General features: G+C 36.5%; 2 protein-coding genes across 3 annotated transcripts; one reads left to right on the forward strand and one right to left on the reverse strand.

The window, feature by feature from the left end:
• The first annotated feature begins 95 nt into the window (after window positions 1–95).
• On the forward strand, window positions 96–5,212 carry LOC109099063 (tumor necrosis factor receptor superfamily member 13C-like). Of its 2 annotated transcripts, none has more exons than XM_019112626.2 (5): window positions 96–727; window positions 886–934; window positions 1,874–1,978; window positions 2,053–2,229; window positions 4,526–5,212. In XM_019112626.2, exons 2-5 carry the CDS (start codon window positions 919–921, stop codon window positions 4,747–4,749), a joined length of 522 nt encoding a protein of 173 aa, XP_018968171.1. In that variant the 5' UTR covers window positions 96–727; window positions 886–918; the 3' UTR covers window positions 4,750–5,212. The 2 variants fall into 2 exon arrangements, with proteins under 2 accessions (XP_018968171.1, XP_018968170.1); XM_019112625.2 differs by having other exon boundaries at window positions 114–727; window positions 4,523–5,212.
• On the reverse strand, window positions 5,208–27,978 carry gucy2ca (guanylate cyclase 2Ca). The gene is made up of 27 exons (XM_042719408.1): window positions 27,254–27,978; window positions 26,228–26,340; window positions 25,704–25,771; window positions 23,705–23,923; window positions 23,505–23,623; window positions 23,229–23,325; window positions 23,039–23,153; window positions 22,227–22,365; window positions 22,017–22,099; window positions 21,132–21,243; window positions 20,964–21,045; window positions 20,441–20,543; window positions 20,283–20,345; window positions 18,637–18,708; window positions 15,660–15,764; window positions 15,474–15,560; window positions 11,430–11,562; window positions 10,832–10,969; window positions 10,476–10,564; window positions 9,652–9,743; window positions 9,408–9,566; window positions 8,281–8,473; window positions 7,982–8,156; window positions 6,855–6,953; window positions 6,678–6,772; window positions 6,462–6,538; window positions 5,208–5,574 (listed from the first exon to the last, which is right to left on the reverse strand). The coding sequence occupies exons 1-27, from the start codon at window positions 27,447–27,449 to the stop codon at window positions 5,400–5,402; spliced, it is 3,198 nt and encodes a 1,065-aa protein (XP_042575342.1). The 5' UTR covers window positions 27,450–27,978; the 3' UTR covers window positions 5,208–5,399.
• Between the last annotated feature and the right edge of the window lie 12 nt (window positions 27,979–27,990).

Genomic DNA, 27,990 nt, shown 5'->3' on the forward strand with positions numbered 1-27,990 from the left:
TATATATAAAAAAAGCACACCTGATAAAATATTTTAGAACTCAATAACTTGAAAAATATGTTGATTTAAGATTTTACATACTTCGGTGAGTTTTTTAAAGAATTTTTTTTTTCATGACTTTTCCAGGTCTAAAAATCACACTTATATTATTCCCTCATATACATCTTGATGTTTAACAGTTTAAGCCTATTTGAAAACCTTGTTTTGTCTTAGCTCTTTATCTTTCGATGCCATCCGACTATTCTCAGTCCTTGCATGCCATGGTCTCATGGAAGGAATTATGAACATGAAGCCTTGTCTGTTCACAAACATCTTCCAAGTTTATTATTACATCAACAGATTATATGGATGTATTCCAAGGGGTGGTTCAGGGATTTATCCAATAAGAATTATACACTACATCTTTTATGAATGTAAGGGAAAAAACAAGTACATATAAGGAATACATTTGGCAAACCAAAGGATTTTCAGACGGGCCGGTTCAGGCCGGATTCAGTGAACCCACCAACTGGAGGGCCCTTATCCCCTTGTCCTCATTTGAACATTTGAACTCATGAGGAAATATACATATATATATACGCATGTGTGTATAAAAAAAAGGGGGGGAGGAGGGAGCGAGACACAGAAGACAAGGAGTGAGAAGGGAGGAGAGAAAACAGACAGGCAGACTCACAGCAGAGAGTGTGATAGTCTTATTTTTTAATCTTTCTAGGTTGCAGCCCGCAGGGTGAGAACCGCTGTATTATTAGACCAAATCCATCTGTGTTCTTTCTCCATCTGTTGACATTGTTTCCTCTTTCTCTCTGTTTAACTTCATTTCTTTTGTTCTGCTCTAATTTCTCTCTCAACCTCTTGACCTCTCGACCTTCTCTTTCCTCACAAAAGACTAGAAATGATAGAGTCGTGATGGAGAGATGAATGACTGAAACCATCAGTGAGTATAATGTATTTTGTCTAATGCATGTACACAGCAGTTTCATTTTCATGTTTCATTTTTGCACTTCAACATTTACTCTGCTACAGTAAATCATAAGTTTTCAGTTTTGGTTTTTAAACATTTCGATGAAAAGGAAAGAAAACTTTTTGTGGTGAGGAAACCGAAAAAGTCTGAATATGATGTTAATTTGTATTTCACAGGCTGATTTTAAGGCTTTTGTCAGTTTTGACTTTTATCTCATGATTTTGACTTTTGTTGTAATTGCATTTTTTCATGAATTTACATTTTTGACATCTTTTATTTCATAATTACAATTTTTACATTTTGACAGTTTGACTTTAACAACTTTTTTACTCTATTTTTTTATTTTTTTATTAAAAATTTTATTTACCAAAGCATGACCCCCGCAAACATTAAAATAATCTGACAGACCAAAATGTTTCGGCTTTGTAATGCTAAAACAACAGACGTAGTGTTGAGAATGAAGACAGTCAATATTGTGATTATTATGTTGATAGTTACTATGATTCTCTTGTGAGAACTTGAATAGAACTGACTTTCTATTCACTAAAAATATCCAAAACACCAGCCGATTCAAACACATCATTTAGAAAAATGGCAACAGTGAGAAAAGATCCCACAGATACAGACACTTGATCTGATGAATTCCATTCAGGCATTTAGACATGAACAGATGTTTTTTTGCAGCCACTGATTGTACTTGGTTTATATTATCTATCTTGAGAAGTAGTGCAGATAACAACACATGGATAAAAATAAAGTTCAGTTTCCTTCTGCTCGGCTGTTTCACTCTTTGTCTCTCTAGAGATTCGGTCAGTGATTCATTCTCTCCGACATCACAAATGAAGAAGTGAAACAGTGTTGTGTTTCTCTCACCTCCCATGATCTCTCCATCTCTGCCTTTATTCTCATCAGTCTTATCAGTAGTGATGGAGAGGAGAGCATGTGATCCTGGTTCTCAGTGGGATTCTCTGCTCAAGCATTGCATCTCCCACAGATCCCTGGGACTGACGCCATCAGGTGAGTGACACTCTTGAGAAGATCAGTGCAAGACGGCGTGTTTGATGTTGAGTTGGATGCTTTCGTTGCTCTAGCGGTTTCTCCGCCGGTCCTGGAGCCGGTGCTAAACACCAGAGGTCTGGATGAGTCCTGGTCCTCCATCAGTCCCAGCGTGTGGATCTGTGTGGGGCTGGTCGTGAGTGTGTCCGTTCTGGTGCTGCTGCTTTGGTTCATCATCTACAGACGCCACAGCAGGACCTCACAGAGCACAGGTAAGCTCCAAGACTATATAACTCACTTTCATTGTGAATCCCTTTCAGATTGCTTTTTGTCTGGCCGATGAACAAGAAAAACACTGACAGCCAATCGGAATCCATTTGACTTTAAAGAGCTCCTTATCAGAAATGTCCTGCTTATCACATCTGAAGTCGTAAATAATGTAGCTTCATTCTTGCCGGTTTCTTGGGGAAATCTTAATAAGCCTAAATATACTGAAGATAACTAGTTAGTCAATATCTGTCAAATAAATGCTGTTTTGGCTGTGTAAAATAACTAGCTTATACATGGTTATTTATATAGCCTACCTAAATATACGACTGTAATTGCGAGAGAAATATGAAATTGTTCAATTGGTAATTTCCAATTACCTTTATGAAAATTAAACATGGTTTTACTACAAAAAAAAAAAAAACTGTTTTACACTTTTTACAAAAAACTACACTTTTACTACCACGGTTAATTTTTATAAGGGCAGAAAACTCGTATTTTTACTAATTCCGATAGCAGGTAAATCAATAGACAGCGCTAAGAATAAACATAACATTATTATGCTCTAATGCGTATATAATTTACAGAATTTAAAGCACATCAGTGAACCCGTTTTTGTAGGACAGTGGAACGAAAACTACAAATCGCATATTTTAAAGTGACACACCGTTGTAGCTACTAGACGTGATCACAACAGTCAGACATCTAGCGCACATTTATGTAGAAAAAAAAATGAAGGAAAAGCAGCGCGATGGAATGCAAAACACGTTTTGTTTAGTAGCCTAAATGAGTTTCTAACCAATGATACCTCACGCACACACTTTAGTAAGTTTCGGTTCCTCGTTGGGGTCAAGAGAGTGGTGAGGCGTCTTCAGGGACGGGCCCATGTCTCATGTCTCCTTTCCACACACACACATGCATCCGTTACCTCAGGACGCAGAACACAGGTCTTAAGCTAGTGGAAAACCCAACGACACTCCTGTTTGCTAAATTTAACCCCTGCGGTTTCAGATTTAAGCAGGAGGTCAGTAAGTTGAGTGTTTATTACTGTTCATCACCCGTCTATGTGGTTGTGATTCAATGGTGTTATTCTGTGGTCAAATATTTGTGACTAACAAACGTAAGCTATAACTGAATTTTGCCTTTGAATCAGTTGGTTTCCCTGATGTATGTCGCTTGATCATTCCAGAAATGTTTTGTGACACCATATCTGTAAACCTGAACCGACCTGAAAACTCCTCACTGAAATCGTCGACCACACAGAACATTACTTTACTTTCTACCACGCTGGGTTTCCATTGTAATGTCAACTTTAAAATAACTTTAAGGACGTTCACATGGAAAACACAAGGTCATGTTTTCGCTGAACAACTCTGGACACAGTCTTCTAAAATGTGCAGCTCTTATGTGAGACGCTACAAAAAGTGCATGTTCCTCTAGTGCATGTTAACATGGAAAACAATAGAAAAACAATAGAAAATCAGTGGAGTGGGATTTTCTTTTTAAACAGTCCCTTATAGACTTCTGTATAGACTTCTGTATGATCTCACTGCACACTGACATCATTGAGATCAGGTGTGAAATCTGAATCATAATGGGACCATGATTCATAAGATAATAGGGTTTTTCTCGTCTGAGAAAGAAACTTTGAGTATTTTTACGAACATTTATCCCACTCAGAACTTAAAGATGGCACTCAACTTTATACTGTTTACATTAACAGTATGAAGTTGACAAGTGCCATCTTTCAGTGTTATCCATTAACTTTATAGCATTAGCTCAACTAGTCAGTCAGTACATTTACATGGACAACAATATTCCGATTTTAACACGATTAATACTCTGATTAAGAATCTACCATGTAAACAGATATTCGATTGCCTTAATCCAGCTAAACTCATACTCTAAGTAATTAAACACAAATCGAAATAAGACATGTGGAGTATTCCTATTTTAGTCGCATTATAGAAGTGCAGTATCGACATGTACATGCATTAATCACACTATTACCATCGTGTAGGACTTTTTGCTGCATTTTGCGACAGGATGCCGTTTTGACGGCAAACAAAAGAGCATGGCTTCAAAAAACGCCGTCGTCTGTTTGCATGTATGTAGCATGACAAAAAATTAACTGCACTTGAAGCTTTCTTAAAATAGAAAAAAATTACATTTAAATTTACATAAGGTAAAGTTTGATCGCAATATTGCCAAAATTATTATTTATTATTATTATTTATTATTATTAGAATTATTATTATAATCGCATTAAGAGGTTAAGAGTGTTGTCTATCTGTCCAGCAGGTGAAAAGGATTCTACGCCTCACACCCCGACAACCACAGAACAGGAAGAGGAAGCCGTGTCACCTTGGCCGCACATCAATAGCCAAACACAGGAAGTGCCAATCAAAGAGGGACCCTGTGGGCGGAGCCTGTGTAATGGATGGGCAGAGCACGGGCTGCCACTTCCTGCCACAGAATTGGGAGACTCCGCCCTCGTCACCACTAAAACCGGACAACCTGTGTGAGTCTGAAGAGTAATGTGAACAGCAGAATTAATACAGAGGGCAAAGAATCCAACATACTAGTTGTACACTTGATATGAATCCAGCTCGTATTCATATTCACTTCAACCTCTAGACCTCATGAAAATAAAAATGCAGTTCTGTGGCTCTCAGTTCATGATGTTGTCAGAGAACTTAACATGGAAGGAGATGCAGAAAACGATTCACCATCAGTGGCATCCGTCAGTCCTCAACAAAACCTTTTAAAGATGAATATTTTCTTGTGTATATTTTGGGAGATCTCCAGTACACAGATGAGAGCCATATTTGTTCATTAATGTTTACTTGGCTTTGTGATGAGTTGCTTATGTTCTGCTTGCTTTGGATAAAAGTGTCTGCTAATTGCATAAAAACAGATGTATGAATCCCCCCCCCCACTGATTGTTCATTAATGAGCCAGTTTGGTTAATAAACCATCTAAATAAAATACAGTTTGTTCTTTTATTGACTATGTGAGTAAGAAGCAGTTGTTTATGAAGTCATATTATACATTACATACATCATTCATATTACAATAAACACACATTCCGAATGAATAAATGATAGAATAAACAATCAAATCTAAGGAGTTAGGAATACAGTTAAATACATACAGGTGTGTGTGAGTGTGTTTTCTACAGGTATGTTGTGGGGTCGTTCAGGTGTAGGTATTCGGGCTGCCCGTCGCTGCTGTGTCTCTGTGTTCTCCGCTGGCGAGTGGAGAGAGTTTTTCGCCGCTCGTTCCCGCCTTTGTCCAGCGTGGAGACGATCCTCTCAGCCAGATCCTGCTGCAGGCGCTGGAAATTCTCTCTGAGGGGCAGAGAAAATCAGAGTGCCTGTGAGTATTACTGAGCTTACACATATGGAAGCTTGTTTCCACCACGGAATAAAAATATAAAACGGTAATTGTTCATTTTTATCCGACAATGATGACTTTTTCATCAGAATTCTCAGTTTATGCCTTGCCAAAAAAAAAAAAAAGGTAATTGTAACTTTCTTCTATTGTGAATTCATATTTCGTAATTCTAACATTTTTGTTTCTCAGAATTCTTAGTTTATATCTTACAGTTATAACTTTTTTCTAAGAATTCCAAGTTTACGTCTCACGATTCCTTTTTTTTTTTCTTGGCTAAAAAAAGGTTATTGCATGTTAAACTTGCACTTCTGACTTTTTTTCCTCAGAATTCTCAGTTTACATCTCACAATTCAGTTTTTGTTTTTGCCATATAATTAAAAAATGCTAATTGTGACTTTTTATCTCACAATCCAACTTTTTGTCCCGCAAATGTGAGTTTATATCACATTTGCTAGTTAACAGCTCCCCATCCCATTTTTTTTTTCAGAATCCTTGCAAATGCGAGATATAAAGTTGCAAAATTCCTCCTAAACAAGCTTCCATATGAATAAGTTTAACGGTATTTTGATTTGATAAAACTACAATATATTTTGTGAAAGGTATTATAAAAATAAATAGAGGGTAGAACAAAATACACTCTCTGTTCTTTCTTTTGGCTTATTTTTATTGGTGGAGCAAAAGAAGATATTGTGTCTGAAATGCTATGTTGTATTAAATTAACATCAGTTGTTGTGAATGGTGGCCTTATGTTGCGCTGATAATAACTCCAGCATGTGTAAAAGTTTTACTGATGTATTCTGGGAGTATTTTATGATCACATGATGCGTGCTGGAAGTCTTACGCTGTTGGTGGTATTGGCAGGTTGTATTTCTGCCCGGTGACTCCAGTCAACCAGTACGTCATCTCCTTCCCTTTACCCTGAAACGCAAACACACACGCTATGAGTTTCTGCTTTTATTTTAAACTCATCATTAAGAGTTTGTGATTGTCCAAGAGGTACTTAAATAAGAGGCTGTGATAGGCTGGAAGGTAATATAAGAGCCGACTCTCCTCTCACCTTCAGGTATGTTTCTCCTCGGTGCTCACACTCAAATTGACAGTCGGTTCGCTGCAGGATCTTGATGGTTGACTCGCTCACGTGAATTCTCAGAGCTGGAAACACATCAGTTGTTTCACTCAAAGAGTGTGGGTGTGTGTGGGTGTGTGTATGTGATTGTGGGTGTTTTCATCTTACGCAGGCCTGTAGACTCCATGCGTGATGCTGTGTTGACTGTATCTCCAAACAGACAGTAACGTGGCATCTTATTACCCACCACACCAGCCGCACATGGACCTACACACACACACACACACACACATGACTAGTGAGAGTAAGTTAGTGACTACACCGACTGCACATTATTATCTTGAGTCTATTTACCATCATTTACAATTTTATATTTACAAAAAAAGATTTTCAAGCTGATGTTGCTGGGCAGTTGCTGGGCCTCGCTATGTGCTTGCCAGGCACTTGTTAAAGCAGCACTATGTAGTTGCTGGGGCATTGCTATGTGTTTGCTGGTCAGTTGCTAAGGCATCACTATGTGGTTGCTGGGGCATTGCTTTGTGTTTGCTGGTCAGTTGCTGAGGCATCACTATGTGGGTTTGCTGGGCAGTTGCTGGGGCATTGCTTTGTGATTGCTGGTCAGTTGATGAGGCATCGCTATGTGGTTACTGGGGAATTGCTGTGTGTTTGATGGGCAGTTGCTGGGATATTGCTATGTGTTTGCTGGGCAGTTGCTGAGATATTGCTATGTGTTTGCTGGGCAGTTGCTTTGTGATTGCTGGTCAGTTGCTGAGGCATCGCTATGTGGTTGCTGGGGCATCGCTATGTGGTTGCTGGGACATTGCTATGTGTTTGCTGGGCAGTTGCTGGGACATTGCTATGTGTTTGATGGGCAGTTGCTGGGACATTGCTATGTGTTTGCTGGGCAGTTGCTTTGTGATGCTTGTCTGGTCAGTTGCTGAGGCATCGCTATGTGGTTGCTGGGGCATCGCTATGTGGTTGCTGGGGCATTGCTGTGTGTTTGCTGGGCAGTTGCTGGGACATTGCTATGTGTTTGCTGGGCAGTTGCTGGGGCATTGCTTTGTGATTGCTGGGCAGTTGCAAGGGTCTTCTGGGTGGCTAATTGTTTCAGAATGGCAGAAGCTTGAAAAGTCAGTATTTGACATGATGTAGCTTGATATTTAAATGGTTTTTGGTTGTTTTTAAGCATTTTGACTTGTAGGTGTCACTGTCACCATCCTCAAGATGTTATGGAAATGATTCTTAGTAAATTATACAAACATTGTCTCTTTATCCATCCTCCCATGTGTATGTACCTGAATGTATCCCAATACGGATCCACAGTGGGATTCCCGGCAGGTGTCTGAGCTGGTACGTCCCCATGAACTCCAAGATGTCCAAAGCCATGAGACAAATGTCCACTGCATGTCTGTTTCCGTTGCGTCTTGGCAGACCAGACGCGACCATGTATGCATCACCAATGGTCTCCACCTGAATACAGCAGCAAGTTCTGGCTATTTATTTTAAAATATTAATTTAGAAATATTAAAATAAAAACAATTGTCTGCTAGCTGTTATCTCTGAGCATCTGAACACATCTTGTGTTTTTGTGCACCTTATAGACGTCATGATGGTCGAGAATGCTGTCGAAGTTCTTGTAGATGTCATTCAGCATGTCCACCACCTCCATGGGTGTGCTGTGATGGCAGAGGGTCGTGAAGCACACAATGTCGCTGAAGTAGATAGTGACCTCGTCGTACAGCTCTGGCTCCACACGACCCGTTTCCTTCAGAGAGCGAACCACTGGACTAGAAGAGAGACAAAACAAAACCTTTCTGGTTTATGAGGGTTTATTGCATCAAATCAGGGTCACGTCTGCCACTTGCCTAGAAACACACGATGAATACCAGTTGCTATGTGGTTGCTGGGCTGTTGCTAGGGCATTGCTGCGTGGTTGGTTGTACTGGGTGTGAATGCTGTTTATTTGTCATGATTTTGTGGTTGGTATGTAATTTGTAGTTTGTATTTGGTTGTTGTGTTTATGTTGCATTGCTATATGTTTGCTAGGCAATTTGGTAAGTTTTCCTGGGTGGTTGTAAGATAGATGCTAGGGCACCACTATGTGGTTGCTATGATGTTGCTAGTGTGCCATTCAAGGTTGCTAGGCAGTTGCTAGGGCATCACTATATGGATCTTGGACAGTTGCTGTGGCATAGCAGTTTCAAGGGCATTGCTATATGGTTGCTAGGCAGTTGCTAGGGTGTCCTGGGTATATGTCAGGGTGTTGTAAGTCAGGTACTATGTCATTGCTATCTGGTTGCCAAATTTCAAGGGCATTGCTATACGTTTACTAGGCAATTTGGTAAGGTGTCCCGGGTGGTTGCTAGGGTATTGTTAAGCAGTTTCTAGGGCATTGCTGTGTGGTTGCTAGGCATTTGTTGGGTGGTTGCTAGGCAATTTTACAGCATTGCTATACAGTTGCTGAGCAATTTCTAGGGCATGGTTATGGGGTTGCTAGGAAGTTACTAAGATATCCTGGGAGGTTGCTCAGGTGTTGCTAAGCAATTATTAAAATGTCCTAGATGACTGCCATAGTGTTGTTAGGCAGCTGCTAGTGCTTCTGTGTGATTGCTCTGTGTGTGTGTGTGTGTGTGTGTGTGTGTGTGTGTGTGTGTGTGTGTGTGTGTGTGTGTGTGTGTGTGTGTGTGTGTGTGTGTGTGTGTGTGTGTGTGTCTTTCTGACCCCGGCAACAGCATGAAGTTGAGCTGGTCGGCTCGGTCTCTCTCGGCCTTATACAGAGCTGTCCTCTCCTCCACCAGGTGCTCCAGGTTCCTTGAGTACATCTGCAGCCGCCGGATCAGGTTGTCCATGTAGCTGGCGTTGGCCTGGTTGTGAAGGTTACTACAGAAACACAAAGCAGCACATCAGCACATGTCCACGAACACCAAACTCGATCAAACGCGAGCTTCTGGCGTCACTCACGCACCTAAAGATCTTCCCCAGAGCCCCCTCGATCCGCTTGAAGTCCGGACGCTTCTCTGGATCTTCCTCCCAGCAGCTCTTGATCAGCACGAACAGCTACAAAATAAATGTATTTAAATTTAAATGTGTTTTATATTTAATTAAAACCTTATATTATATTACATTAATATATTATATTAACCATTATTTAACCAGGCAAGTCACTTAAGAACGAAGCGTTTAAAGCATTTTCACATTTCAATATTATTTTTTTTAAATTTGCAATTAAATTTGACAACGCCTCATAAATGTTGTTTTCATGCTCTCAAATAGTTTTTAAAATGTGTATTAAAACGGCAATCAAATCTGACATAAAAAGCCTCATGAATGTTTATATATATATATATATAGTTTTATAGTTTTATATATATAGTAAATGTCAAAAAAAAATCACATTTTGATAACGTTTCAAATCAGCAATAAAAACTGAAATGAAATGCCTCATAAATGCTGTTTGTTGCACTCAAATAGGGTCACATAAACATTAATTTTTCTCATTTCAAATGAATAAAATTTGACGAGAACTATTATATACATGATGTTTCTTATGTTTAAAAAATACTAAAAAAGTGTTGATTTCAGGTTGGTTTAGCCAATGCTCATGTGCAGTTATAAGTGTGAGTCTCAGATCTGTTGCTATGGTAACAATAACTTTTAACAGAAACCGCAGTAACACGATTGGCTCTTTCATTTAGAAGGTGGGGCTTCCTTTGCTAGAGCTGTCATATATGAGCATTCCAGCTTCTGAACCATTTTTTTTATAACATACAGAGTCTCTTGTAACAGTACCTCTGCTTCAGTCTCTCCAACAGACTCGAAACTCAGATCGGGTCGGAAGACGTTCGGTCCCCGCGGATACTGAACACGATACAATTTCTCTAGAGGAGAAAAGATGATCAGCACACACAGAAAGAGCAGGGAAGAGCATTTATACAATTGATTTATACAGTAAAAATCAGACATGCTGTTCAAATGTTCCTCTAACTCAAAACAGCAGAGCAAAGTTAGATCCCCACACAATGCATTAGTTGAAACACAAGTCATTTTGCACACAAGCATCGGATAAATGTATAAATGTTCAGATTCTATATGTATAAAATACTCCATCTTTGGGATACAGGTGGACTGAATGGATGTGTTTGTACCTGCGGTATCGGAGCAGCAGCACGTGTGAAATGGGCTCTTCCTGAGAATGATCTCCTGCGAGATGATGGCAAAACTATAGACGTCACCCTTCTGAGAAATACCCTGAACACGCATGTGCTCCGGCGCCGTCCACAGGTCTGGCAGGACAGACAGACTTCAATCATTCATCTCTTGACATGTGTAGAGACTCTGAACATGAAATTAAATCTGGACATCACAGCAGCTATGAAACCAGTCATAAGTAGCACGTATATATTTGTAGCAATATCCACAAATACATTGTATGTGTCAAAATTATCGATTTTTCTTTTATGCCAAAAGTTATTAGGGTATTAGGTAAAGATCTTGTTCCATGAAGATATTTTGTACAATTCCTACTGTAAAAGTATAAAAACTTAATTTTTGATTAGCAATATGCATTGCTAAGAACTTCATTTGGACACTTTAAAGGTGATTTTCACCTAAAAAGGACAATTTGCTTTGGGCAAACTATTGCCTTAGTTTGAGATATATCTTATAACAATCTTGATTATTTCTGTAGCTGAACTGTATTACGTGTCTCTCATGCGCAAAGAAACAGGAAGTGACATCACTAACCTTTCCCGGGCGTGAGGATGGTGTTGCAGCCGAAGTCGGTGATCTTCACCACCATGCGATTGTCCACCACGCAGTTGGTGGATTTCAGCCGGCCGTGAACACCAACGTTACTGGAGTGCAGGTATGACATGCCCTGACCAAACAGCCATGGCAATGACATCATCAAAGGGCAAAGGTCAAGTGTGTCCAATCACAAATATAACAATTGTTTCCAAACATATGGAGGACTGTGTATGTCCTATAATTAATATTATTTTATTTTTTTATAAATATTGTTGTATACTTTTTATCTTTTAATATATTTTTTTTAATTTTTATTTTGAGATGCTCACACTTAAACTAAACTAAACTTAAACTAGCTGAAATAAAATAAGTTTAGGTATTTTAATGATTAAACCCTTACATATGAATTTTGAATTAGATTTTATTTGTATTTATTGGTTTCATTTTAGTCTTTGTAATTTTGTTATTTTATTATATGTTGTTGTTTCACATATTATATTGTTTTTATTATGTTTTATTTTATTAGTTTTAGTTATTTGAGTACTTCAACTAAACATAAATGAGACTAACTGAAATAAGAATACATTTAAATAAATATAACAAAAATAAAAATATATAAAATTATATTTTATTTCAGGTAATGTTAAAGTATTAAAATGTTTTAATGCTTTTAGTTTTAGTTAATGATAACAACCCATATGTGTATACATTTAGTATCACTAACATGCTATCAGAGTTTTTGTTAATATTTAGGATTAGGTTTTATTTTAATATTTTCTGTTTTCATTTTAAATTTAGATTTTTTAATCTAAATTTAATCTTTTATTAATCAAAATGTTTTATTAATATTGTTATTATTGTTTAAATATTATTATATAGGTTTTTTATGTTGTTGTTGTAATTAGTTTGTTATTTTAGCAGTTCTATATATATATATATATATATACACACACACACAGTGCAGTCAGAAAGTATTCAGACCCCCTTCACTTTTTCAATTTTGTGATGTTGCAGCCTGATACTATAATTTTTTTTCTTTTCATTAATCTACACTCCGTACCTCATGATGACCAAGTGATTTTTTTATTTTTAGAAATGTCTGTAAATTTATTAAAAAGCCAAAAACTGAAATATCACATTTACACAAGTATTCAGACCCTTTGCAACAACACTTCAAATTTAGCTCAGGTGCCTCCCATTTCTCTTGATCATTGCTGAGATGTTTCTTCACCTTGATATGAGTCCACCTGTGGTAAATTAAATTGATTGGACATGATTTGGAAAGACACACCTCTCTATAAAAGGCCTCACAGCTGACAATGCATATAAGAGAGAAAACCAAGCCATGAGGTCAAAGGAACTGCCTGCAGAGCTCAGAGACTGGATAGTATCGAGGCAGGGATCTGAGGGAGGCTACAAGTTTCTTTTTGCTGTGCTGAAGTTTCCCAAGAGCACAGTGACTTCCATAATTCTCAAATGGAAGAAGTTTGGCACAACCAGGACTCTTCCTAGAGTTGGTTGCCCAGCCAAACTGAGCAATTGATGGAGAAGGGCCTTGTCTAGACTGGTGACCAAGAACCTGATGGTCATTTTAGTTGAGCTCCATGATCATATATGCAGATGGGAGAAACCTACAGAAGGTCAAACATCACTGCAACACTTCACAGATTTAGGGTGGTGTGGCCAAACTCAATGTTCTCCTCAGTGAAGACATGTGAAAACACACTTTGAATTAACAAAAAAGCACCTAAAGGACCCTCAGACTCTGAGAAACAAGATTTTCTGGTCTGACGAACCTAAATTCTAAGCATCATGTTTGAAGGAAACCAGGATCTGCTCATCACCTGCAGAGTACCATCCCAAAAGTAAAGTGTGCTGGTAGCAGCCTCATGCTGTGGGGCTGTTTTTCAGCAGCAGTGCCCAGTTGCATAAAGCACCTTGAGTGTAATTTTCCCTTAAATGAAAAACACACATAAACCATATATTGTTGCAATCATGAGTTTATTGTGTTTACAGTTCTCCTTTTTGTTCAGTTAGGTTACTTCTATGCATCCGGTTTGGACTTTCAGTGCGAGAGCGCCCGCCAGCTTCGAGTATGAATGAAACACACACTGCATGAGAGTTTAGTGCTATTAATGTTCACATCGTTTTGGATACGAACAAAACGTCAGCCATAGACTATATTTTCTTTTTGTATTTAAATATATATTTATTCACACTAGTACCTGAAATTATGAAAGATTTTTATTTGTTGTCCAAAGATGAATAAAAGTCTTATGGGTTTGAACTGACACAAGGGTGAGTAAATTATTTTTCAGAATTGTCAGTTTTGAGTGAATTATCAGTTTGAGTCTGGTCCTTCTCTTTCATATTTGGTTTTCTTTTTTGTTTTCCTTATCCATGTTGTATTGTTTTCAATGAAAACTTACACTGCTATCTGCCTTAACAAATAAGGTGACCATGGCAACAGTCAATTTTTTTAATGGCAAAACCTGGGTCACTGTCGTGAAATACTTAACGGTTTCCCTTTGCTAAGGGACGTGTTTAAGGGATTATATGCAACACCCTTAAGTCATTTCCTTAGGTAAGGTAAATCACGCCTTGAGTCTCATACTTAAGGGAAAAACTTAAGGTTCTTTATGCAACCGGCCCCAGGGACTGGGAGACTGGTCAGGGTTGAAGAAAAGCTGAATGGAGCAAAGTATGGAGATATATTCAATGGAAACCTGCTCCACAGCACTCAGGACCTCAGACTGGGCCAAAGGTTCCCCTTCCAACATGACAAACACCCCTAAGCACACAGCTAAGGCAACACAGGAGTGGCTTGGCAGTCTTAAATGCAATAACTAAAATAATAATTTTCCTAAATAACCTTTCTTGTCGGCTTACCAACAGTTTAATATGTAAATAGAAAGAATTCATTTATTTGTCTTACCTGAGTTATTTTCCACTTTCTTTTCTTCATGTTTTCCTTGGCTGCATTCATCACTCTAGAACATTCTTTTAGAGCTCCTGGGATGCAACCTTATTTTCTTCATGCATGGGGAATGCATAAACCTAATTGTAGCCTATATGTTCAGTTATATTATTGAAGGGGATCATGATTTCGATGTTTAAATGCTGAAAATAGACTCCTGATTTTTTTTTTTTTTTTTTTTTTTGCATTTTGAATTCTATTATCACAGTTAAAAAGAAATTTTGTTTTAAGGAATAATACCCTTTAAAATCCTATATGGATTTATATTTTAGTTTAATTTTGTCAGCTCTGTTTGTCTGATTAGGTACAACTTTGTGAACGCCCTAGAGTGGCCCAGCCAGAGCCCTGACTTAAACCCTATCGAACATCTCTGGAGAGACCTGAAAATGACTGTCCACCGATGGTCCCTATCCAACCTGACCAAGCTTGAGAGAAAGAAAAGGAAGAATGACAGAAATTCCCCCAGTCCAGGTGTGCAAAGCTTGTTGCGTCATGCCCCAAAAGACTTGAGGCTGTAATTGCTGCCAAAAGTGCTTCAACTAAGTACTGAGTAAAGGGTCTGAATACTTATGTCAATGTGATATTACAGTTTTTTCTTTTTGGTTAATTTACAGACATTTCTAAAATGCTGTTTTCACTTAGTCATTATGAGGTACAGAGTGTAGATTAATGAGAAAAAAATTAATTTAAACAATTGTAGTATCAGGCTGCAACATAAAATTAAACAAAAAGTAAAGGGGTCTGAATATTCTCTGAATGCACTGTGTGTGTGTGTGTGTGTGTGTGTGTGTTTGTGTGTGTGTGTGTGTATGTATATATATATATCTGGAAACACACGTGTGATTTAAATCAGTCTTTCTGGGGTTTGAACCCACAACCCTTCAGTGATCTTCTGAGCTCTTTACTCATGTCTGCATCAGATGTTTTTCATGATTTTTATGTTTCCATTCACTGACTCATCTCTGATCATCATAAAACCATCAGTGAGTGTTAAACTGTGTTTTTATGGATGCAGCAGTAAAAGACAGCATATGCTCCGTGTACATGATGAAACACACACTCACCTTTGCAATGTCGTACATGACAGAGATCTTAAACTCCAGATCCATAAAACTCTCATCAGGATACGAGATCTTATCGTTCAGCACGTACTGAAGGAACACACACACACACACACATACACAAATGAGTCATGTGATGATGGATGGGATGGTTCAGTCTGTGATTTATGAGTGTGATGATTGTTTTACCCGCAGCGATCCTCTCTCACAGAACTCAAACACCCCGAAAACACCACAGTCGAACTTCGCCGTCCCGTAAAACTTCGTCAGATTATAATAATCAATACGCAACAACTGAGAGAAAAAGACACAAGCTTTGTTACAGATATTAAGGTGACCATATAATGTGTAAAACAAAATAATTGACTGAATCTCACAGATTGCATCCAAAATAAAAGTTTTTGTTTACATAATATCTGTGTGTATAGTGTGTATATTTAATATATATATATATTTTTTTTTTTTTTTTTTTTTTTTTTTTTTTTTTTATTAATAAACACATGCATGTATATGTTTAAGAAAAATATGTAATGTTAAATATTAATGTAATATAATATGTAGGTCAAAAGTTTGGAAACACATACTATTTTTAATGTTTTTGAAAGAAGTTTCTTCTGCTCATCAAGCCTGCATTTATTTGATCAAAAATACAGAAAAAAAATGTAATATTGTGATATATTATTACAATTAAAATAATTGTTTTTAAATTTATTATACTTTATCATTTATTTCTGTGATGCAAAGCTGAATTTTTAGGATCATTATCACATGATCCTTTAGAAATCATTCTAATATGATGATTCATTATCAAAGTTGGAAACAGTTCTGCTGCTTAATATTTTTTCAGAACATGTGATACTTTTTTAGGATACTTTGATGAATAAAAAAAAGAAGCTATGTTTTTAAAATATAAATATTTTGTAATAACAATATACACTACTGGTCAGTAATTTGGGGTCAGTAATTTTTTTTTTCTTTCTTTTTTTTTAAATAAAATCAATACTTTTATTCAGCAAGGATGTGTTAAATTGATAAAAAGTGATAGTAAAGAAAATATATTATTAGAATATATATTATTAGAATCTTTTTTTTTTTTTTTTTTATAAATGCAGTTCTTTTTAACCTTTTATTCATCAAATATATTAGACAGCAGAACTGTTTTCAACACTCATAATAAATCAGAATATTAGATTGATTTCTAAATGATCATGTGATAGACTGGATGTTACATGTGACACTGAAGACTGGAGTAATGATACTGAAAATTCAGCTTTGCATCACAGGAATTAATTATTTTTTTAAAGTATATTCAAATAGAAAACTATTATTTTAAGTTGTAATAATATTTTACAATATTACAGTTTTTTCTGTATTTTTGATCAAATAAATGCAGGCTTGATGAGCAGAAGAGACTTCTTTCAAAAACATTAAAAATAGTAATATTTCCAAACTTTTGACCTGTACTGTATATTAACCCCTTAACTGTCACTCACATTTTTGAACATAGATGTGAAAGTTTATGACGTGAATATAAAATAAAAGAATATAAATATCTAAACGTATATACATGTAAATATTTTCAAAATATATACTGTATGTGTGTGTATTTATATATACATAATAAATATATACAGTACGCATACATATGTAAACAAAAACTTTTATATTGGATGCGATTAATCATTTGATAGCACTTACTATTAGTAAGTATACTACCTTTAGAATTTTTTATATTTCTGTATAAATATGACCCAAAACATAATTTGATTTTCACACAAATCCTGAAAGTAGACAAAGAGAATCTAATCAATCAAAGGAGACAAAAATATATACTTTGTCATCGCTTTATTGAAAAAAATGATCCAGTGTTAAATATTTGTGAGTGGCAAAAGTATGTGAATCTTTGCTTTCAGTATCTGGTGTGAGCCCTTTTTGCAGCAATAACTGCAAGTAACATTTCTTGTAACTGCTGATCAGTCCTGCACAACGGCTTGTATTAGTTTTAGCTCATTCCTCAGTACAGAACCACTTCAACTCTGTGATATTGGTGGGTTTCCTCCTACTAACTGCTTGCTTCAGGTCCTTCCACAAAAGTTTAATTGGATTAAGCTCCAGAATTTGACTCAGTCATTCCAAAACATTAGCTTTGTTCTCCTGTAACCATTCTTTGGTAGAATGGCTTGTGTCCTCTCTGGAGATTCAGTTCTCGGGCAAATGTCCTGACATTTTCTTTCAGAGTTTGCTGGTATAATTCAGAATTCATGTTCCATCAATGATGGCAAGCCATCCTGGACCAGATGCAGCAAAACAGGCCTAAACCATGATACCAGCACCACCATGTTTCACAGATGGGATGAGGTTCTTATGCTGGAATGCAATGTTTTCCTTCTCCAAACATAACGCTTCTCATGTATACCAAAATGTTCTGACTCATCCATCCACAAAACATTATTCCAGTATTCCTCTGGCTTGTCCACATGATCTTTAGCAAACTGCAGGTGGACAGAAATGTTCTTTTTGGAGAGCAGTGGCTTTCTTCTTGCGACTCTGCTATGGACACCATGTTTGTTCAGTGAAAAAAAAACACCTCTGAACAGATGGTTCTCGAACTAATTTCACCTTCAAATTAACAGCTAATCCTAGAGATTCACATACTTTTGACACTCACAGATAAGTAATATTGGATAATTTCCCAGAATAAATAAATGACAAAGTATATATTTTCCATCTCAAATATTGTTTGTTTGGGTTCTCCTTGTCAACTTTCAGGACCTGCATGAAAATCTGAGATTGTTAGGATAGCACAATATTTGGCCGAGATACAACTATTTGATAATTTGGATTTTCATTGATGTATGGTTTGTATAGTGGTAAGAAAATAGTATTTGAAGTTGTGGAATTTGAGTTATTATCTATGTAATTTACTAATCAAAAATTAAGTTTTTATTTATTTATGGTAGGAAATTTTTAAAATATTTTCATTGAACATACTTAATATACTAATGATTTTTGGCATAAAAGAAAAATCTATAACTTTGACCCATACAGTGTTTTTTTGCTTATTGCTACAAATATACCCCAGAGACTTAAACTGGTTTTGTGCTCCAGGGTCACATATATACTTTTTTATTAAACTGAAGTATTAGAGTAAAATTAAGGATTTTACAGCATTGAGCTCGATGCGTTGCTCTTCTGAGAAGTTTCCATCAGTGTTTCTCAACTCCTTCAGAATGACGGGCTGTAGAAACACACACACATAAACACCCATAATATACACACACATGAGAGGACACACTAAGGGAGGGGGGTGATCTTATATCGTGATTGATCTATCGAAGATGTCTACGATCTATTTTTTAAATGAATCATAGATTGTGATCTTTTATGTCCTCATAAAAATTTTAAAACTACCACAATGACTGCCTTTTACATGATTGTGACTGGACAAATTAAATAACGCGTCTATATCATGTGTCTTTCATGCTTAATGTATTTAAAAAAAATAATAATAATAAAAAATAAAAACAATTTAACAGGAACTAGCAGCAGTAGTGCGATGAATGAATCAAATTTTTGTTTCAGTTTTGATTTTATTAAAACGATCATTGTGCCACATACCGTTCCTTCTATTTAAAGCGGTGCGCTTACGCCTCTCTTTAAAAACCTACCGTCGTAAAATGCAGTCTACTTTAGGACATGCTTTATTTTTATATAGTTATTACAAGAGCATTATCTGCAAAAGAGAAAATGGAAGAGTAATGTATACTTGGGGTTCCAGGCACTCGCATAAATGGTCAAATATACATTAAACAATTGTCAAAATGTCTGTCTTGGCATGTATTTACATAAAGACAGTTATGTCTTTAGTGAACATGAACGATTGAGACGGAAATCGGATGTATGTCAGTACATTACATTCATGCATTCAAGGCTTGAAGAGACAGCAGCCAAATAAACCTTCTGCTGTCTGTGTCATTAATGTTAATCAAACAACAAAATACAAACTGCTTTTGACTGAATCTCTTTATAACTTTAATGAGAATCATATTTTATACAGTAATGCATTGTTTTAAAGTTTACTGACCATTTACACAACTAATTGTTTAATGCAATGCTGTGTTTTTTAACCTTTAAATGCAAACCTTGGGTCTTTAGCGACCCGGGACATCATTCTCTATCCTCTCCCTCCTTCATTTTTTAAGTTAGACATACGCTTTCTTAGTATTCCTCAATCTATTCATTATAAACAATATAACAAGAAAAAAAAATGTTAAATATAAAAAAAGCCTGTTTTCTTAATAATTTTTTTAAAAAAGTGTATAGGGTCGCTAGAGACCCAAGGTATGTAAATGTGTAAGTATTTTATCCTGCACCACTATATTTACATATCACTCAATTTGAGCAATGCATCTTTTTTCCTCAAGGTGGCACTGTTTAATACACAATAATGATGTGAAGTTTCACTCATAATTAATGCAGGCATAAAACAAAAGAATATCATCAGCAAAAATTGAATTCAAATTTTTTTTTTTTTTTTTTTATGCTATTGCAGCAGTTAGAGGTCCATCCGTGCTGGATATATAGGTCCGGGTTGCTAAAGACCCGAAAATGTAATAATGATTGCCGAAACATTCATGCATTTAAGGGTTAAATTGTGTAAATAGATAAATCAGGCTTGTTCCTGTCTGGATATTCTCAATAGTGCATCTCAAAATTTGGAAGATCACAATTCAGATCGTTGATCATGTTTTTGTGTTATAAGATCGTGATATGATATTTTGGGATAACCCCATTTAAGGACAACACACACACCTTTTTGTCGTATCGGCCCTTGTGTATCAGGACGCTGTTGTCGCCCTTCTTCTCCTCATCAATCTACAACACAAACACATACAAACATCACTCAGAGGCTGACAGACGACCTGCAGTCGTAAGCATGGAAAGACAGACAGATGGATGGTCGCTTTTACTGTCAGACTGATGTGGTTTCTCTCTTTGTCGTCCAGCAGCATGATGAGTGACGGGTTGATGTGAGACCATTTCTTTTGATCGAAACGCACCCTCCTGTTCTGCCTGAAAACACAAACAGAGGATGTCTTAACACATCTGTGTTTGTTATGAAATGAATGCAAATTAAAAATTTCATATATATTTCATATATCATATGAATTTCATATATATATATATATATATATATATATATATATATATATATATATATATATATATATATATATACTTTTTTATTGATTAATGCAATATTGTAATGCAATGCATTTAAAGGTAACTTTCTCCAACACTGGTGGTGACATTATTTCCTTTTTTCAAGAAATTTGGATCACATCCAAAAGCCAATAATATTTAGTTTACTCTCATTCCAGAGAGCATCTGATTGGACAAAAAAAACCATCTTAAAGCTACAGATGTGAACTATAAGTCCATAAAAGTTTAATTTATCATTGGATTTGGGGTGACCCATATGACATTTTTTACCTGTATAAGATGAAGGCGATGGCGGTGGCCATGACCACACTGATCCCGAGAACGATCATGATGATGTTCTGAGCCTCCATCCCTGAGAAACACACGTTAGTTAGCGTTAGTTAACGTGAGGCAGTCTGTCAGTCACATGACATTAATTAGCGAATGTGGCCAGTTTACTGTGAGCGCGTTTATCGGTGGGCAGCCGCGATCCATCCCACACAAGGTCGGGATCCGTGTGATTGACCCACGTGATGTTCAGAGACGTGCTGAAGGTGAACAGCGTCTTATACTGAAGAAAAACAACAGACAACTGTCAAAACAAAACATGCTTCAAATATACAAACAACACTAAACCTATTTTACTTCTGAGGTGTAGAATAAGGCTTGACTTTTTTATATCATGAATAGATTATTTTTTTTATTTGCATTTATTCTTTTAAATGTATGTTTTTCAATCTTTTAGATCTCACGGACCCCCCCAAAAATTCATTAAAAAAATATTTTTCATTATTTATTTTAAAATTGTCATCCCATGCATATTTTCATGTATAAAAACCCAATTTATCCTTTGAATAAATAATGTTATAAATATGTGTAAAACATTATTTGAAAAGAAAAAAAGGGATTTCATTTCTAATAAATTACATAATAAATGTTCTACTCACAGGTATACTGTAATGTTAGATGTATTATTTATTTATTTAAATCATTTTTTTTTTTTTAGTTTGTTAATTCAAACCTATTTATTTTTATATTTTTAATACTTCCCTGGACTTCAAAACCACTGATTTTGGAAATGCTTTTATAAAACGTCTTACAAATGAGGGAAATGACTTATGCCGAGTTCACACTGCATGATTTTCAAAGTTGTCAGATCTAAATTTGAATACATATTTTAGTCACTCTAATCTTTTGAATTAGTTAACCAAAAAGGTTTAGTGAGATTTTGTGGATTACCATTTCTTCATACTTCACATTGACGCCAGTATATGAGTGAGTCATTGAACTGATTTGTACCAAAATGCAGCTTTGGTTTTAAGAATTAAGACAGAATGGACTCACCTTGTATGAGCCGGTTGTGTAAACCACAGACAGATTGAGGTCTCTGTCTCCGCTAGCGTCTAATTCATAGTGTCCTCCCATACCTGAACAAACACACATCGATATCACATTAAATTTATCATAATGTATGGGTGAAGTATGGGTTCTAGTGAATGTTACATGATATGAGCGATGATCCAGTGTGATGCTGTTTTTTTAGGACACACTTACCCTCAAAGCTCATGTTTCTGAAAGGCTGTTCAATGATGCCACTGAACGGATGCTGTTTTATCTCCTTCAGGTTTTGTCTCATCATATCGCCGAAGAGAACCACGGCATCATGGTAAGCCACTACATAATCATTAAGTGCCTGTAGGACGGGAATTGTCAAATGAGACAGAACAATGCATTAAGGCCCGTTCACACCAATAACTATAACTATAACTATAAGTGGGGGAGATTTTCCCCCGATCACAGCCCAACCTATCGGCAAGATCGCTAACTTGCAAATCGGGCTTAAAATCCTATATTGTTAACTACGCAAGAGAACAAAACCATCACTTCCTGGTAATCTGGCACTAAATATCACTATGAAAATTAGGAGAAGCCACTGAATATAATAATTTTCATATATGATCAATTAATTGTGCCTCATTCGAATTTAAAGGACTAGTGCATTTGAAATAACAGGCGACAGAAGCAAACAGACATTGCACAGCAAACAGAGTGCCATAAAACATAAAATTACGTCAGGTATTCAGTGCTAGTTTCTCTGAAGCTGCAGTAGAAAAGACTACGTATTGTCTTTATTCCACTACATTGACTGGGTTAGAGATCAGACCCCAGATAGATTACGCTAGATTCACTGTTTATATGTGTTTGAAACTTGCATGCTTAGGACATCTACTTTGAAGTTTAGTCAATTCAACAAGAACTACAAAAACAGACTGCTATCGTTTACTGGTGTGGACGCAAATATAGTTATCACTGTATTTATAGTTATCGCTCTTGGTGTGAACGGGCCTTAAAGATGCTGCACTTACCGTTGTGTTTGTCTTCCAGGACGTGTTCCTGGAGTAGTTTCTGAAGCTGTGCATAGTGACCACCAGAACATCCCGCATGTGCTCGAAGCTGGACTCGTTGGTGTGATAACCATCACTGCAAGACACCTCACAGTCAGCTGGAAATATTCTCACGTGATCTGAGACAGGATTATGGGGATCACAGACTCACTTGTACAGGTCGATCAGGATGAAGACCACATGCGGAGGAATGGTGGTGTTTTTCTTAATGGCGAGAACGTCATCTGGTGTCCCACATAGGACAAAAACTGCAAAGTGATGGATGGATTGATGCATAGGTACACAAATGGATAGATGGATAGGTGGGTAGATGGATGCATAGGTATGCAGATGTGTATAGATAGATAGATAGATAGATAGATAGATAGATAGATAGATAGATAGATAGATAGATAGATAGATAGATAGATAGATAGATTTTACTCACTGTTGCTGTGTCGGTCCTGAGCTTTCAGCTTGTCTTCCAGGTCCCCTTGGCTCCTCAGCATCTCTCTGGATATGCTGGAGGCGAACAGAGCAGACGGCGCCTCCAGAGCATTGATGTACCTGACAGACGAATGAACAGACGTCTCAGTATGTGCGTCTGTGTTGTGTCGTGTTGTCATTTACATGTTGTATTGTGAATACCAGAAGCATTCCTCCGTGTTGTCAAGTTTTTTATAGATATATGCTGTCTTCCAGATAGGTTTCAGATTGGTGAAGGACACATTCCAGAAATGGACGAAGAACTCTGAGATTTTGCGTGCCGGAGGAAGCAGCCGGGTGAGTTTGTCCTTGTAGTCGCAGGAAAGACCGAAACTGCCAGCTGAGATGATGGGGATAGTCAGGGTCAGACCCACCTCCTGACTGACAGACAGACAAACGGGATGTTCAAATAGTGCAATGACCTACTGATATACAGAACTAGATTTCTCTCTGTTATGTGTGTAATGCAGATCAACATAACGTTTATATATGAATGTCTGCATTTCATTATAATCATCAGTGATGGGGAAAGTTACTTTTTTAAAAAGTAATGCATTACAATATTGTGTTACTCTCTGAAAAAAGTAACTAATTGTGTTACTTAGCTACTTTTTTGGAAAGTAATGTGTTACGTTATTTTACATTACTATTTCTCATCTTGGCTGGGCTTGCTTTTTTGTTCTTAATAATAAAAAGTTATATTTCTGGCAAATGTAAAAGCCCTTTCACACCAAAAGTGAAATGAATAAGCCTCAGGCTAAATGAAATGTAAATTCACATCTGTACTGTAGAGGATTCATGAGAAGAAAGTGTAACACTCTTCAGCAATAAAGAAAAATTTTATGTTTATCTAAAGTGATTTTTGCTTACTAGTATGGTTGAATTGGATCATTGAAGGTCAGCAGCAAAGACATTGGTTAATAAAACCTGTCAATACTTTTCCCATGTATTGATTGTCAGTCAGTACATGGGAAACAAAGTAACTGGCATTACTTGTCTGAAAAAGTAACTAAGATATTTTCTTGTAAATTAAAAAGTAATGAGTTACTTTACTAGTTACTCAAAAAAAAGTAATCTGATTACGTAATTTGTGTTACTTGTAATGCATGTAATTACAGTTTAATATACAATTAGCTATACTGACAAAAAACAAAAAAAAACAAAAAAAAAACGTTTAACATAAATTTTGTTGTTTTTGAAATTATCAGATTCTCTTCAGTTTGTTTTAAAATGTTTTCTTTTTTGTGAAAATGTTCTTCTTGGCCAGTGTTGGGCATAATGCATTACTGAGTTATCAATTACTTTAATTTAATTACCTTTCCCTTGAAAAAGTAATGTAAGGGATTGTTCTTCATTTTTCTGTAATTTACAACAATTTTATTGTTGAAGATGTAGCTAATAAGTAGCTAGTAATTTGTTACTTTTTAGAATAACTTATCCAACACTGTTCTTGGCACAAATGTGCTGCTGATTATATTTGTTAGCTTAAACTAGCTCAAATGAATGTACTAATTTATTCGTTCAAATATGAGCTAGTAGCCTACGTGATGTATTTTGACGGGGGTGAAATAATGCAGGCCTTTATGGTTTGGTTTAGGATTAAGGATAATTTTTGTGTTTTTTTGTGGGTTATGTAATTGAGGTGTTTGTGGTTTGTTTTAAGCTACTACTAAATATTGTAGAAACTTAATTTTCTGTAAAGTTGCTTTGTAATGATTTGTATCGTAAAAAGCGCTATACAAATAAACTTGAATTGAATTGAACTGAGTTATGGTAGTTTACGTGATGTATTTTGACGGTGGTGATATATTTGTTGGCTTTGTGGTTTGGTTAAGATAATATTCAAAATACATTCTACTTAAAAGCATGCACTGCGAGAATCTAGATCATGTTTTAATTCATGTTCTGAATTTGAACGAAGGTCTTACAGGTTTGGAATGAGTATGGGCAAATATTACTGACAGCATTTTCATTTTTGGATGAACTATCCCTTTAAAGTCAGGTGGATACTGACTGACTGTTTATAACATTCAAGCTGTTGTTATCGTTGTAGTCTTGGTGTGAACTCCGATATTACAGCGTTACAATAATTAATAGACTGTATGTAATATTGGGAATAACATTTTAAGAAAAAGTCTTTGCTCGTTTGAGTTTAACTTACTCCACCAGTTGAAACGTTGCATATGTGCAGGACGGACCCAACATCATGCATCCAAGCTCACTGCTGTTCTAACGGACAAAACAAATGGAAAACAGCATTACATTTAACCACTAATCAGCTCCGGGCTTTACCCACCCCTGATAGCACACATACATCATGGAGACGTCTATATGACGTCTGCATTTACATCTGGAAGACGTATTTTTTACGAGTGTTTGCTCATCTGCAAGATCTTTTAGATGTCAAATAGACATCTATTAGATGTCTTAAGGATGTTTGATTTAAAATGCATGTAAACCTGTAATCTTACAGACGTCTGTCAGATGTTTGTACACAGCAGATGCTTTCCAGATCAAGAGATCATTAACAGACATCTTGGAGACGTACATGTGCTATCTGGGAAACTAGCACAGGTTTAAAATTTTCACCATAATGTTTCAATGTGCCTGAGGACGGACGGCATTAATAAACCGGAACGTCCTTCAAAATGTACTTTCGGCAGATTTTTATGAAGCAGAACTCACATGCAGCGATTTGAGGATCTCCACGGCCTCGCACGTACTGCTGCCGCAGCCCCTGCGCCGGTAATGCGTCGTGTTAAAGCCGCTGAAATGCACCTTGATCTGAAAGTCCAGACCTTTATAAACAAAACCACCACCATGTTCGATTAGTCAAATTTCTTTAAATGCAGCTCAACCTCATACGGTGTTTGTTTTCTTCTAATTCTGAATGACTTCATGCCTTTGTTATCAGGGAATTTAAACAGATTGTATTTAGCTATTTACTGGACACTGACTTGAGAAGAGGTCACGTTAGCCTTGAGTAATGCGCAATATTTAAATGATCATAACAAATATTAGCGATTTAATCGACTGCGTCAGTTCCATGATAGTAGGTCGTGTATCAAAGCTGATTTTGACAAATTAAAATTTTTATAAGTAGTTTTACCATTTCTGAAGTATACAGTCAGGTATAAATTTACATTTCAAAAGGTTAAGCATCTTTGAGGTCATTATAGCTATAGAATACATTATGTTGACTATTGCATTGAATATGTTTGTTTACTTTTATACAAATTAGCTCAACATACCCCTTAACAGATCCTAAAACTTGGATAAAGTGAATCACTTGACTGTTTTTTAAGACTACTGTCTTATTATTCTTTGACTTAAGTCACAACGCTCACTGTCTTCTATTGTATTGTATTGTGTTCTATTCTATTTAACAAATAAATGGATATTGTTACCTTTGTTGTCTTTCTCTTTGCCTGGAGGAGTTAATCTATAATTTAAGATTAATCTATGCTTTGTTAGAGTGTATTTTTGTGGGACAGAATGACCCTGCAGAAATACAATGTTTTTGTCTTTTAATTCCAGTTTCATGGACTCTTGAGATCCACACAAGTGACAAGAGTCATTCTCTGAAATCTGGATGGTCTCATCTGATCTTCATTGGTTGAGAGGTGGGTCACCTTTACTAGTACTGGATTAAAAGCCTGCGTGTACCTAATTGTTATTTTTCATAACTAAATGTTCTTGGAATCTACTCACTTTCAGCCTGGTTTTTTTCATTCTCCTCTTCAACAGCCATTTCCACCGCATCCTTCACAAACTTCAGACTCCAGGGTGAATTTTCATCCTCTAGCAGAACCACGTTTAACGTGACCGAGGAGTTTCTGCAGCTTAACACATCAAACCCAGAGACAGAGAGCACAGAACCGAACCAGAACCAGAACAATCCCAACATCACGTCCACAACCAATGTCCTTCAAAAAGACGCTGCTCAGTTTAATGCCACAGTCATCCCTGAAGCCGGTAAATTCTGATTAATTACATCAGACAGATCAGATCTATCCTCCAACAACACCGTCCACATGATGTCTCTGAAAAGACATCATACACTGACTGCAGCGAGAGATTTCTGCGTTTGTGTTTTTACAGGAACCTGAAGAGGAAATGCGCACTCAGGTGTGTCTCTGCGTGTTAATGAACAACCGACAGTGAACAAACAAAATCCGCCTGATCTGAGAGAGAAAAAAAAGCTTCATCCCTCTAGTTTCAGCTTTCTGTTTAATCTGAGGTGACATCTGCTGACCGTATCAGTGAGCTTTATGTAGGTCCATCAGCTGCAATTACAATCAATAAAATCCAAATATCTCTGAAAATGTCCCATAAACATCAAACCAACTGGTTTCAAACAATCCACAGGTGGTTTTCCTCCAATAAATCTCTGTTTCTGCGGCTCACAGAATGTGCTAGAAGGTCTGAGCCGATCGTAAGTGTTCTGG

Source organism: Cyprinus carpio, chromosome B3 (assembly GCF_018340385.1).
Source record: "Cyprinus carpio isolate SPL01 chromosome B3, ASM1834038v1, whole genome shotgun sequence".
Lineage (NCBI taxonomy): Eukaryota > Metazoa > Chordata > Actinopteri > Cypriniformes > Cyprinidae > Cyprinus > Cyprinus carpio.